Genomic DNA, 14,849 nt, shown 5'->3' on the forward strand with positions numbered 1-14,849 from the left:
ATATAAATATGTGATAGTATTTGTGGGTAAGATAATTTATTTTTTAAAAAATTTCAAAAAAAACCGCGGGTGGGATTCGAACCATGAACTTCTGAAGGCAAAAAAGCGAATTAGAAATTTAAGAAAATATGTACTGGCGATTTTGCAAAAAAAATGGAATCTGAATTTTTGGGTCTAATTTTTAAAGTTGAGGTCAGATGGTCAGAAAATTTTTTTTGTTTATTTTTGTGAAATTATTGAATATTTTAATTTATTGATTGATTTCTTGGTCAATAAATTCACACAATTTAAAAATTATTTTTTATATTTAATAATTTATTGGAAATTTAATTTTTGATACTAAAATATACGAAAAAAAAAAAAAAATGAAAAATATCGTGGCCAAGAGTCGAACCGCGGACCTCAAACTAACAAAACGCAAATCGCGCCTTAGAACTTAAGGAACAAATTTCCAAAAATTTCTTAAAAACTGAAAAAACTTTTCTAGAAGTTGCTCTAGTTTTGGAGCTGGCATGAAGTCTGAAATTTTCCAAAATCATGTGAAAAAAATATTCAGCCTTTTGACAATTTTGCCACTCGTTTTCAGACAACTATTTTTCGAAAAATTTTTTTCGGCCACAACTTAAATTTACTCCTTTCCCAGACTCAGGGCTCAGAATTTCAAAGCATGGTTTTTGCAAAATTTTCGTAAATAACTCAGATGTTAAATATGAGATTCAAAATCATTTTTTCATATATTTGGTCATTATTTTTAAGTGACATACTTTTGGCATCGAAATTATATCAATTTTAATTTAAAGGAATCAAAAATAAAAAAAAAGTTTCCAGAACTTGAGGTCTAATTTTGGAGCCGGCATAAAATGTTTGAAATTTTTTTTTGTATTTTCCAAAATCATGTGAAAAAAATATACCGCCTTTAGACAATTTTGCCACTCGTTTTCAGACAAATTATTTTCCAAAAATTTCTTTTAACCACAGCTCAAATTGACTCCTTTCCTAGTCCCAGGACTCGAAATTCCGAACCATGTTTTTTGCAAAATTTTGGAAAATAACCCAGATCTCAAATATGAGATTCAAAATCATTTTTTCACACTTTTGGTCGTTATTTTTAAATGACATACTTTTGTCATCGAAATTATGTATGAAAAATTTTTGATTTGAAGGCATCAAAAAAAAAAAAACTAAAAGACGGCATCTCATATTTCCCAAATGATAGGGCGCATCACCGAAAAAGCTAAATATATATTAAATTTGAAGTTTTCTTTGTAACAAAGCCGTCTTGTATCTTTCTATTAATCACAGGAAAGTATAATCACGATGTGATTTGAACAGTTTCCGGTTCCCATTGGGCTAAAAATAAAGAATCATTAAATCAGGTGGTAGAAAGGTCTCGGAGTGAAAGACGGGACCGTTTTTAAGATTGATTCGCCTTAATGACGAGTCGACTTTTTAATATATATATATATTATATATATTTTTACTCCACATCGAATGTATCTGTATCCGTATGTATTGTTATTATTTAAAATATTTTCTCCCACACAAATTAAAACTCCGTGGATCCTCGGTCCGGATCAAAACTTTACCTGCCGGGCAGTGGCTCAGTAGCCCTCGACATCTGGTCAGATTCTGTTTCACGATCAAAAAAACATTTTTTTATACAAAGAAAATATCCGTAGATCCACTGAACATTTTTTAATGCAACACCATTTGGGCCTTATCAAATACTGGGAAGTTCTTTATATATTCACTCTACTCCCTCGCAACAAAAAAAAATTTATAAAAAAATCCCCCTTATTTTTTTATTAATTTTTTTTTTTCACTTAAACTATAAATAAGTTTGGTTTGAACAGCTTTTCATTAACAAAAAATATGCAGGTGGCTCATTTTATTTTTTAAGTGAATTTTAAGCCGTCAATTAGAGGCACGGGGTAAATTGGGCCAAAAAATTTTTTTTACTAAAAACAATTAATTGTTTCATATATTTATGCAAAATATATGTAATAATTAAGTTCTATAAAAAATATCGGGTAAATTGGGCCTCAAAATTTAAAAATAGAAAATTTATTCAAAAATAATTTTATTAAAATTTTTGATCAAATAATTGAAAATATTTTAGAGAAATTTTGCTAAAAAAAAATTTACTGGTCCATCTTGCCCCTAGCATAATTTTTTCAATTACTGGGTCATAAAAAAATTAGACAAAATTTTCTCTCTTTAGAATAATTTAAAAAAAAATTTGGTATGAAAACAAAAAATAAATAATTAAAATAAAAAATACGGGCATTGTGTATAAATTAATGAAATATATATAAGTGGTATATTTTTACCCCTGATTTTGTGAGATGAATAACAAGATGAAGAGGAAGCTAGTGAGGGGGATTGAGAGGCTGGAGAGGATAAAACTCACTTCCTAGTGTAGTGTAGTGTAATGTAATGTTGGTCGTCTATATATATGTATAAGTATATATAGGGATGGTGGCCCTTAAAGTCAGGTTCCCATGCCCCCGGGCTTTACCATCTTTTTCTATTCATCAGCCGTATTCTTTTTGGCTCCCTGGAGGCTGCGTGCCACCTGTCCCTAAGTCTGGACCCATCAACACGAAACGATTTCAGATCCTACATAAAGTATATCTACATACATATATATTTATAAGTGGATAAAATGAGAGCAATGTCTTCCTGCTTGTATTGCTTTCGACACACGTTGAACTACGTTGGCGGGCGATGTAATAAATATCAATACAAGTACACTAAAAATTCATATTCAAATTTTGACATTTTCAAAAAAATTATCATTATTAATATTAAAAGTTCTATAACTCGGGAACTAATTGAAAAAAAAAATCGGTCTTGAAGAATTTTATTCAAAATTTTGTCGGCCACAAATTTTGTTTGATATATTTTTTTGATATCTTTGATATTTATTGAGATATTTATAATTAAAGACAGTATATATATCAAATAAATTTTTGATCTTTTGATTATTAATCTTCAAAAATTCATAACTCAGAGGGAAATTGATATAGCAGAAAAAGTCATAAGAAATTTTTTTTGAAAATTTTGTCAGCTACAAATTTGGTCTAAAATATTTTTTTGATATCTTTGATATTTACTGAGATATTTATAATTAAAGACAATATATTTATCAAAATAAACTTTTGATCTTTTGATTATTGATTTTCAAAAATTTATAACTCAGAGGGAAATTCATATAGAAGAAAAAGTCATGAGAAATTTTTTTTGGAAATTTTGTCAGCTACAAATTTGTTCTGATAAATTTTTTTGATATCTTTAATATTTACTGAGATATTTATAATTAGACAATATATTCATCAAAATAAAATTTTGATTATTAGTTTTGAAATTTTACAACTCGAGGAAAAATTAATATGAAGGAATAAATCATGGCTCATTTTTTTGGAAATTTTGTCAGCTACGAATTTGGTCTGATACATTTTTTGGATATCTCTGACGGTTATCAAGATATTTATGCTAGAAGAGAGCAGTAACGTTCTAAAAAAAAGTACGAAGAATTTTAAATTTATAAAATCCTACGAAAGACGATAATAATAATGATGATAATGATGATGATGATGATGATGATGATGAAGAAGCCATAACGGGCTCAGTGATGATGCGTGACAATTCGAATTTTGACGCAATTACCTCCTAAGTCACGTGATACCACGAAAGGAAGTAGTCGAAATCGCCGGTCAACGTTCATTCAACTCTTCCATTCTTCCATTTATTTTTTATCCTTGTTTATTTTTTAATTTTATCCACCTACTTTTTATTATAGCCTTCTTTCACTCGGCTCCACCTTCTCCGTTTTTTTTTACCATCATTTTCTCGGAGCTCTGGATCGCGGCATCTTCTGCTCCAGCATCAGCTCAAACTCCAGATCCATCAGATTTTTTTTCTCACCGTCGACTCGGATCCGAAATTACAGCTAGTGTAGCGAGAGCGTAGTAAATGCTACCGGTTAATAGTAACTTGCTCTCCTTTCTCTTTTTTTTTTTTTTTTTTTTTTTTTTTTTAACCACAGTCTTTTATTGTAAATTCCAAAAAAAAAAAAATTTTTTTATATTTACTATTTTTAATAAATTTAATATTTCTCAGGCGCGTGGCCGGGTCTTTTTTTGTCGAGTAATCGAACGTTCACTTGAAATTTCTAATAAATATTTTTTGTTTATTTTATTTAAGTGACCTTGTGATCCTTGAGTTTCGGTAATAATTTTTGGTAGTTTGTTTTTTTATTTTTTCTCAGTTTGGTTTTTTTATTTTTTACTGCTCTGGTCACGACTAACGAATATATATGGGGACCCCGCGGGGCCTGGACCCCAGGACAAGCTGACGAGACGGTAGCCGAATCCCTTGGAAATTGAGTAGCTATAAAATTAATTATCTGACGTACTTTATCGCTGCCCGCCGGATATGCGCCTCGATTGTGCTGGGATTAACCACACATAATAATAATAATAATAATCATAATAATGATAATCATAATTATGAAAAATATGTAATTTTCTAAAATATTACCGTCTTATCACGCATTTGGATAATCAAGAATTCTATTGATTATTTTGTGTTTATCGTGGCTTGTTTTACTTATATTATATATTGAATACATATATATATATATATATATATATATATATATATATATATATTTTTGTTCTTCGTGGTAGAAAATTGAAAAAAATTCAAATTAGGTTTTTTTGATCGTTGATAACTTGTGAAGGAATGAAAATAAAAAAATGGGGCTCAAAGGATTTTTTTGGAAATTTTGTCAGCTACAAATTTGCTCTGATTAGTTTTTTTGATATCTTTGACCGTTATCGAGATATTTATAATGAAAGATAATGATATTTATAATGAACTCAAATTTTGAACTTTTGATTATTAAAATAAAAAAATTCATAGCTTGTGAGTAAATTTAATTTAAGAAATGGGACTCGTGGGATTCTTTAGGAAATTTTGTCGGCTACAAATTTGACTTGATTAGTTTTTTTGATATCTTTGACTGTTATTGAGATGTTTATAATGAAAGACAATGATATTTATAATGAACTCAAATTTTGAACTTTTGATTATTAAAATAAAAAAATTCATAGCTTGTGAGTAAATTTAATTTAAGAAATGGGACTCGTGGGATTCTTTTGGAAATTTTGTCAGCTACAAATTTGGTCTAATTCATTTTTTTGATATCTTTGACCATTATCGAGATATTCGTAATAAAAAATAATGAAATTCATAATGAACTAAAATTTTGAACTTTTGATTATTAAGATTCAAAAATTCATAACTCGTGAGCAAATTAAAATAAAAAAATGAGTCTCATGGCAATTTTTTCCAAATTTCGTCAGCTACAAATTTGACCTGATTAATTTTTTTGCTATCACCCGCCATTTTTGATATATTTATAATTAAACAAAATTTCTCCCAAAAAAACTTTCAAAATCTTGAATTGGATGATAAAATATTTCACAATAAAATTTCTAGCGTCGTTTGATTGAGGCTCACTCGTTTGATGTATATGAGAGGGTCCAGTTCACAGTAGCATCGAAATAATCTCAAGAAATAAAATGTATGTACCGATGTATGGACGTTGAACCTTTTCCTAAAGGCATCAAAAACAGAAATGGATGGACAGACGGTTACATAACTTGCTCGGGCATTGTATGTTGACGTACATTGACGCACATGGGACTTAGAAATTTAGTACATAGACTAGTAAATGGGGTATCATGTTCAGTCTCTAAGGCTTAAGGACTTTTGTTTGGCGTGGGAGGCTGTCGAGGAGCCCATGGGGTCTTGAAGAGCGACCGAGATCAAACTTCTCCTTCTTTCTCTCTCATATCATTACCATTTATACTCATACCCCCATTTTCTCTCTCTTTTCTTTTATTTTTTCTTTACACACTCACATTAGGCACCTGATCCGACCTTACCCAACCTTATACCCAATCCCCTAAAAACCCTATTCATACTTTTTTAAGACTCTTCAAAACGCATTTCTTGTATTATGGGAACTTTCTTAGACATTTGATTCTGCTTTTAAAATTATCTGAGTGTAAATTTTCATATTTACTAATTTTTTATCCATTTAAAACTACCTTTGATAATATTTCATATATATTTCATATTATTCTCTCAAATTCACTTTTTTATAAATAAATAATCTATTAAATTTTTTTTTAAATTTAAAATTGAATGAAAAAAAATTTCCTCAAAATTCAACCCACTGATTTTTTATTTCAGTAAAAAAGTCAAAATTTTTATTTTTTAAAAAAAAATCGTTTAAATTCGTAACAAAAATTCAAAAATTTTTTTTTTTGAATAATGAATTTCATGTAAAAAATACTCTGGCCGAATTTAGAAGCTTCAACATCTTGATTAATTATCAAAATATTTAAATTTCAATCAATATCAATTTTTTTTTTTTTTACAAAAAAAAAACTTTCATCGGGATTCGAACTTCCGGCCTTTTAATTCATAACCTCATTAAATTAAATACCTCATAAATATACATACCAAATTTTTATCGAAAAAAATTCGCAAAAAAAAAAATTTTTAATTTCGCGGTTTTTTTTTTTAAATTTCGTCTTAAGTGAAAATTTATTTCTTTTGAAAAAATGGATAACCGGATGTTGTATTTCATCAAAAATGGTTCAAAATAAATCTACAATAAAAATCAATTCCATTTAGTAAAAAGTCATAAGAAAAATATTCAAATGAAATTCAAATTTCGCGGTTTTTTTTTTAATTTCGTCTCAAGTGAAAATTTATTTCTTTTGGAAAAATGGACAAACGGATGTTGTATTTCATCAAAAATGGTTCAAAATAAATCTACAATAAAAATTAATTCCATTTACTAAAAAGCCATACGAAAATTTCAAATGAAATTCAAATTTCGCAGTTTTTTTTTTAAATCCACCGAATTTAATTCCGCGTAGAAAGAAAATAATTGAGTAAGACTTGAAAAAATTTCTCGTACAATAATGTTAAATTAAAGTATGTTAATAATTACAATTGATGAGTAAATAATTTCGGCGCGTAAAAATTCAAATTCAAATTCAAATAATTTTTACTCAGCATAAAAAAATCCGAATAATAATAAAAATTTTCCACTGGAATCAGATTGCAGAGGTAATAAAATAATATTACAATGTAAAGTATGAAGATTCTGAAAATAATAAATGCAAGTCCAGAAGCAAGTGTACCGTGACGATACAGCATCCTGTCTTTTCCATCTTGCCCTTCACTCGCCGATATAATACCAGTTAAAGCGCCAATGTAATACACATTTTATACATACATACATTTATTCCATCTTAGACTTACACTATAGCCTACAGCTTCTTCTTAATCTTAACTCACACTCATACCCATCAGCTCAAATTGATTCTCAACATTATTTTTTTTTTTTTTTTTAAATTATTTCTGTACTGCATTCAACACTAAGAGCGCAGTAGTGCAACAAAATGTGTGCTATCGGCACCTCTTTGCTTCTGGTCTTCCGCTTTATGTACATCCCTCTATACTTACACTTGTACTTATCCATATACATATATATATTTACGTTTATAGTGATAGTTATATATTTATATTGAACTTGTATTACGAGTCTTGTATTCATGCTTATCATAATTTTCGTCATTATCGTCATCATCATACTCGATACGTGATCGATATATCGATACTTTTGACCAAAGGAAAACCACAAAATATATATATATATCAACTTTTACTTCAAATTATTTTTATTGTTATTATTATTATAAGAAAAAAATTTTGAAAAATTACAGAAAGTAATTAAGGGTCGGGGTAAAATGGATCAGTCTTTGATAAAAGCGACACTGTTCAAAATAAAGGAGCAAAATGATCAGTTTTGAACTTTTTTATTGAAAAGTTTAAGATAATTTGATACTTTTTAAGATAAAATTCAAATTCTGCGGAAACTATTGAACTTATGTAAAAATTTATAAAGACCTTTTTTGTAGAAAATTTTATGCTGAATAAAAGTTTATAGAGATATTTTTGTCATATCTTTGATAGTTTAGCCATATTTTTAATTTTAAAATATATGATAGTGCAACTATTAAAACTAAATACTGTTTGATAATTAATATCTTCCTATCTGCTGAATTTACGTAGACATTGAGAAGGACCTTTTTTGTAGAAAATTTAATTTCCTATGAAATATATTCTTACACTTTTTATCCTAACTCCCATAGTTCGTTCGCAATTTAATTTTAAACATTTTTTCTCTTAAAATTCTGTTTCTAAATCAGAAAAAAAATTTCGATAAAAATTTTTCGAACAAGAATTTTAAAGAAATTGTAAATTTTCTTCTAAACTGAAGTCTATTAACAAAAATTTTTAGTAAAATTTTTTACCTCCACCCATTTTATTTAACTTGACTCAGCATTACTTCCGAGAAATCAAAGATAAAACAGATTAAATTAAAATAACTCCGATAAACTTTAAACGAAAACTAGCAGAGAATTACTCTCGGCTTAATATTTATTTATATTTAATCCCTTTCTTTGTACCAAATATACCTGCAGTCTCAATTGTCACCATTCTTAATCTCCAGGTCTGTTTTCCCCGAGCCTACTGCGAATCCCCATACTTTTTAACTGTTTAAAATTTAATACTCATTCATTTGAATACTTATATATATAAATATATACATATACATGTATAAATATGTACTTATACTCATTGAAGTTTGTTGATTTAAAAAAAAAATTTCACTAAGTACTTAAATTCTTTTTCCCGCCATTTTTTTTTTAAATATTTAAATTCCCGCCAAAAATATTTTTTTTAAATCCATAAAAAAAGATAAAATTACTGTACCCAAGCGTTTAAACTGATAGAGATCAATTGTGAAAATTAACCGACAAAAAATTTGTCCCGTTTTCCGTCGACACTTTTTTTTTTTTTTTTTTTTTTTTTTTTTTTTTTTTTTAGATAAAAGTATCAAGTGGTTGTAGTTATAGATGTTAAGTATAGACATGTTGTCATAACAGCAACTTACCTGTGGGCACATTTTACACTGATACTTTCTCGGTGGATGTGGACCCCCTAGATGGGGATTAAGATGCGACGGTTGTGAAGGTTTAACTGTCAGAGGTTGTGGCACAACTAAAAGACTTGCTGGAGGACTTCCGCTGCTGCTTCCTCCAGCACGATATTGATCATCACCTAAAAATTTTTAATTACTTTTGTCGTTAATCATTTATCATTAATCGTTAATTGGTTGTTTTTTAAGTCATTATGGTAAATGACTTTCTACATTTTAATTATTTACTTTCATTTATTATTTTTTTTACAATTTTAATTAACGCGGAATTTGATTAATAGATCGATTGGATTTTTTTTATTTTTCAGAAGGAAAAAATATTTTTTTTAGTGGCTCATTTTACCCCAACTACTTCATAGTGCGTAGAAAAGTCGGAACATTTGAAAATTTTTTTTTCTATGGTCAAGTTGATGTAAAATTTTTAAAAATTTCAAATTTTTGGTAAATTTAAGTAATGGGGTAAAATGGGCCACTGAAAAAATTTTGTAAAAAAACAGATTTTGTTTTTTATGGTCAAGTTTATATAAAATTTATTTAAATTTCTAATTTTTGGTAAATTTGAGAACTTGGGGTAAAATGGGTCATTCAAAAAAAATTTTGTAGAAAAAAAATTTTTTCATAAGTATAAAATAATTTTGAACAGTGAATTTAAAAAATACGGATAAAAAATGGTCTTCATTTGTATATATATGAGAATATATGAGTGTGTGTATTGAGTAAGTGAGAAGACATGTGTGAAGAAACTGACACTTGAGAGTTTAAATATTAATGATAGTCAGCATAATATAAAATCACGAATGTCCTTGCTACCCGCAAGGATCCTTGCCCTTTGCACGGTGAATTATATTTATAATATATACATATGCATATATATAATGTATGAGATTGCGTCAGTCATCAAGTCTGTTGCATTACCTTGTTGATCTTAAGAGTCAAGATTAAATCATTGGTATAAATATAATAGATAAAAATATATTTTCGTTGTTGAGATTTTTAATTTTGTAAAATTGAATGACAGTAATTTATATGATAACGAATAGATTTTGATAAAGTGTTGGGATCTGGGGAGGGTGATCGCGGGATATTGAAGTGGATTGGGAAGGGATTTGAATGGGAGTCTGATTATTGATGAATATGAGGCAAGAGGGTGGCTGGGTGGTGGGTGTCTTTGCCACTCAGGTACGAGCGACGATGCAAGAGTTGTTTTTATTTTGCTGACCAGCAAAGCTCAAGGCAGAGTCCTCATTTACGATAACTCAAATTAGTTAATGACTTTAATTAACTTTTAATTAAATTATAAATACAATAACTGTCATTAGTATGTTTTAGTTATTTTTATTTAGATTTTTATTGCAACGAGTGTCGGACACTTTTGATTTCATACCAACACATTATTTATTTTATTTTAACTAAAGTCTTTCAATTATATTTTAGTTAATGTTTTAATTAAGATAACTCGTAAACTATTGAGTTTAAGTTTTTATTTGTAAGGACATTTTTTTTAGGAAATTTAATTTTATACAAAAAAGTATTGAGTTACTTTTTACGGCAATTCAATAGTTTGGACATAATTTTAATTCTAACAAAAAATTATTATTTAAATCGAAATTTTTTTTATTTAACTTCAATTTGAAATTCACGTTTAATTATTCAAAATTAACGTTAAACTATTAAAGATACGTCAAAAATGTACCAATACAATTTTGTAGAAAATTAAATTCTCTACAAAAAAGTATTGATTGACTTTTTACCTAAAGTCAATAATTTCATCAGAATTTAAAGCTAAGCCCAAAAACTTTTATTTCACACAAAATTTATTTTTCTGAACTCCGATTTGAAATTCCCGCTCAATTATTTACAATTCCATCTAAACTATTAAAGATACGTCAAATATATATCAATACACTTTTATAGGAAATTGAAGTCTCTACAAAAAAGTACTGATTGACTTTTACCCTAAAATCAATAATTTCGATACAATTCAGTCCCCAAAATTTTCTATTCCCCTCAAAATTAATATTTTTGAACTCCGATTTAAAATTCCCTCCAAACTATCAAAGATACGACCAAAATACTCCAATACAATCTTATAGGAAATTAAATTCTCCACAAAAAAGTATGAATTGACTTTTCTCCTAAAAGCAATACTTGATGGACAATTTCAAATAAAACCCAAATTGATAAATTTTCGAATCACCTTTTTTTTTTTTAACTTTAAAATTACTAAAAAGATAAAAGAATAAAATGCGTATAAATAATTTTAGTAGGATATACATTATGTGATAAAATATGAAATAATATTTAACAACTTTCAGCATAGCTAATTGATCTTTCCAGTGTGCTTGAACCCAACAATTACAATTTGCATGTACGTAAGACAGTTTCTCTTCTCACTTAACACTACTCTCCATACTCTTTCTTCATCATCACCTACCACACACACACAACATTTATAAAAAATATATATATATATATATATATATAAAATATTACCCGCAGTTTATAAGCATAAAAGATATTATGCGTATTATTGTCGAAGGTGTTGTATATTAATAGACAACTATTATTTATTCTTCGTTTTATAACTTTCAAAGTATATGATATATACATGTTTTCTTGGACTTTGAATATTCGTTTATTTTTTTTTTATGTTATCATTATCATAATATTTTATTACTATTACTATTATTATTATTATTATTATTATTATTGTTGTTGTTATTTGTTGTTGATGTTGTTGTTATTTTTGTTGCAGTTGTTGTAATTCTTGTTATTACTGTTATTCTTCTTGTTGTTCATGTTCTCATTAGTCTCCTTTTAGGTAGATTTCTTTAGAAATCGGCTTATTGCAATGGGTCTCATGATCGAATTATCAAAGAAATTTGCCACCATATATCTTATTTTAGCTAGTAGAGTCAAAAAATACCACCCACTCAAAAGTTTATATATGTATGTATGTATGTATATATATATATATATATATATATATATATATATATATATACAATATAACGCACCTTGTCATCACGATAGCGCCCGCAATTCTTAACGGATCTAAATAAAATTATATAAACTTATTTATTGACCGATTACCTTGATCAAGTTCGAAGATAAGCCCAATCGGTCGATTAGTTTGGAAGTTGTGGGTGTTTGAAATTTTTTTCTGATTTTCATAAAAATGAATTTTCTGGCTTCATCCTAAAATAACTTTTGAACCGAAAATGATAACTCAATTCTGTAAAAAGTATCTCAAAATTTGAATGATTAGCTTCAATTTTCACTAAAATACTTGATTTTTTGAAACATCTTTTCTAACAATTTGATGACATCGAAAATTTCACAAAAAACAAAAAAAGCTTATTTTTGCAGCTCAGACTTCTAATAACTTCTAAATAATAAGGCATAACCCATTTACTTAAAATTCATATTTAAGCGTGCAAAATAAGTGTTAATTACACTGTTATAGCTTTATTGTATTTACATAAGAAATCTACCTTTCCATTCCGGGTAAAGCCGGATGGCTCTATTTAATGATATTCTTGCTGTTATTTTTATTATTATTATTATTATTATTATTATTATTATTATTATTATTGTTGTTGTTGTTGTTGTTGTTGTTGTTGTTGTTGTTGTTGTTGTTGTTGTTGTTGTTGTTGTTGTCGTTGTTGTTGTTAAGGTTGTTAAGGTTGTTGTTGCTAAAGTTGTTGCTGTTTTTGTTGTTGTTGCTAAGGTTGTTGTTGTTTTTGTTGTTGTTGTTGCTAAGGTTGTTGTTGTTGTTGTTGTTGTTGCTAAAGTTTTTGCTGTTTTTGTTGTTGTTGCTAAGCTTGTTGTTGTTTTTGTTGTTGTTGTTGCTAAAGTTGTTGCTGTTTTTGTTGTTGTTGCTAAGGTTGTTGTTGTTTTTGTTGTTGTTGTTGCTAAGGTTGTTGTTGTTGTTGCTAAGGTTGTTGTTGTTGTTGTTGTTGTTGCTAAAGTTGTTGTTGTTGCTAAAGTTGTTGTTGTTGTTGTTGCTAAGGTTGTTGTTGTTGTTGTTGTTGTTGTTGTTGCTAAGGTTGTTGTTGTTGTTGTTTTTGTTGTTGTTGCTAAGTTTGTTGTTGTTGTTGTTTTTGTTGTTGTTGCTAAGGTTGTTTTTGTTGTTGTTGCTAAAGTTGTTGTTGTTTTTGTTGTTGTTGCTAAGGTTGTTGTTATTGTTGTTTTTATTGTTGTTGCTAAGGTTGTTGTTGCTAAAGTTGTTGTTGTTGTTTTTGTTATTGTTGTTGTTGTTGTTAACTGTTATTTAAAAATTTTTTGTCATTGTTTTTTTTATCATTATTTAATAAAAAAAAATAATTGGTACATATATGTACAAAAATAAAAAATAGTCAACAAAACAAGTTGTAATTTTATTTTCGTGGGAATTTGTCAATTATTTCCCATTGTAACAAGTTATAATACATAAAATTGTGAGTATTAAATTGTCGCTCTGTGTAATCATCATAATAATAGTAACTATAAATGTTTACATGTGTATGTGTATGTCTTACACAGATATAATAGACATTACACATGTCTATTATAATTTAGTCGTGAGATATCTGACATATTTATCATACAATCTTCGCCAATTTTGTCAACAAACTTATGGTCATACTTTATCAATTATTTATCATTTGCTAAATAAATTATTTTCTAAAGTCAATATGCAAAAACAAATTAAGGTGAATGGATTTTAATTATTCTTACAAGGCCTTTATTTACAAATTACAGTCAATTAAATGCTTATACACAGTCATTATCATTTTATTTAATTTTTATTGAATAGTAATTAAAATTATTGCAATTACTTTCATTTTTATTTTATAACGCAATTATTTACATTTCTTTTTAACAAAATTTTCAAAATATTTTTATAAACGTACAGAAAATTAAAATAAAGTCTCAGCAATTTTTTCGTCATCATAAACAATTTTTTTACAAGAATTTAAAAAAATAATAGGTCTACATTTTGAAAACTAATTTTTATTAAAATTTTCGAATAAAATTTAGTAGATCTAATTTCGAAATTAACAAATTTTGAATTTACCCTCATTATGTCCACACTACCCCTTTACTAAAAGCTTGCGACTTATTTTACTAGGAACTCAAAAACCTCATGGTGACCATATTACCCCATTAAAAATTTTTTAACCAAATTTCGCATGACCCAAATTTTGTCATGGTGCCCACAGTACCCTACCTACAACTAACAAAAAAAATTGGGCCCATTTTACCCCGCGCTAAGTCATAAGATATTTATTTACTCAAAATGAAAATATTAAAATTTGAAAAAGGGATCACTTAATACTTTAACTGCCTTGTATTATATTTTTACACAAATAATGTTAGTGTAGATGAGAAAACTAATTTCTTGAGGCGATCAAGTGTCTTGTGATTGGAGATGTTCAAACCGGCGCCTTGGGCGACCCTCAACCTCAACCTCTTCTTCTTCTTCTTCATCTTCTTCCTTTACCTTTACCTTTACTCTCATCTAATTAACCAGAGTACTATTTCTCGTCACCATTCCACAAATTACTTTATACTCTATACTCAATAATATACCGCACATATATTTTTTAAAAGTTCCGTATATGACGCAAGTCGTAGAGTATAGCTCGAAGAGCAATAAGATATAGGTACTATACATTTTGCTCATGGTTGTTATGACCAAGACGCCTGTTAATGCACAGATCGCATGATGCCCAAATCCAGGCAGTTTGTTAATCTGCTCTTTGCCCGCCCCAAG

General features: G+C 27.9%; 1 protein-coding gene across 2 annotated transcripts in view; it reads right to left on the reverse strand.

Moving 5' to 3' along the window:
- Positions 1-14,849, reverse strand: part of LOC103580196 (zinc finger protein rotund) — a 73,121-nt gene that overhangs the window by 30,854 nt on the left and 27,418 nt on the right. For both annotated transcript variants that reach the window (XM_008561865.1, XM_053742892.1), the window contains exon 4: positions 9,047-9,213. In XM_008561865.1, the coding sequence (XP_008560087.1) occupies positions 9,047-9,213 (167 nt within the window). The remainder of the gene's footprint in view (positions 1-9,046; positions 9,214-14,849) is intronic.

This window comes from Microplitis demolitor, chromosome 2 (assembly GCF_026212275.2).
Source record: "Microplitis demolitor isolate Queensland-Clemson2020A chromosome 2, iyMicDemo2.1a, whole genome shotgun sequence".
Taxonomy (NCBI): Eukaryota; Metazoa; Arthropoda; class Insecta; order Hymenoptera; family Braconidae; genus Microplitis; species Microplitis demolitor.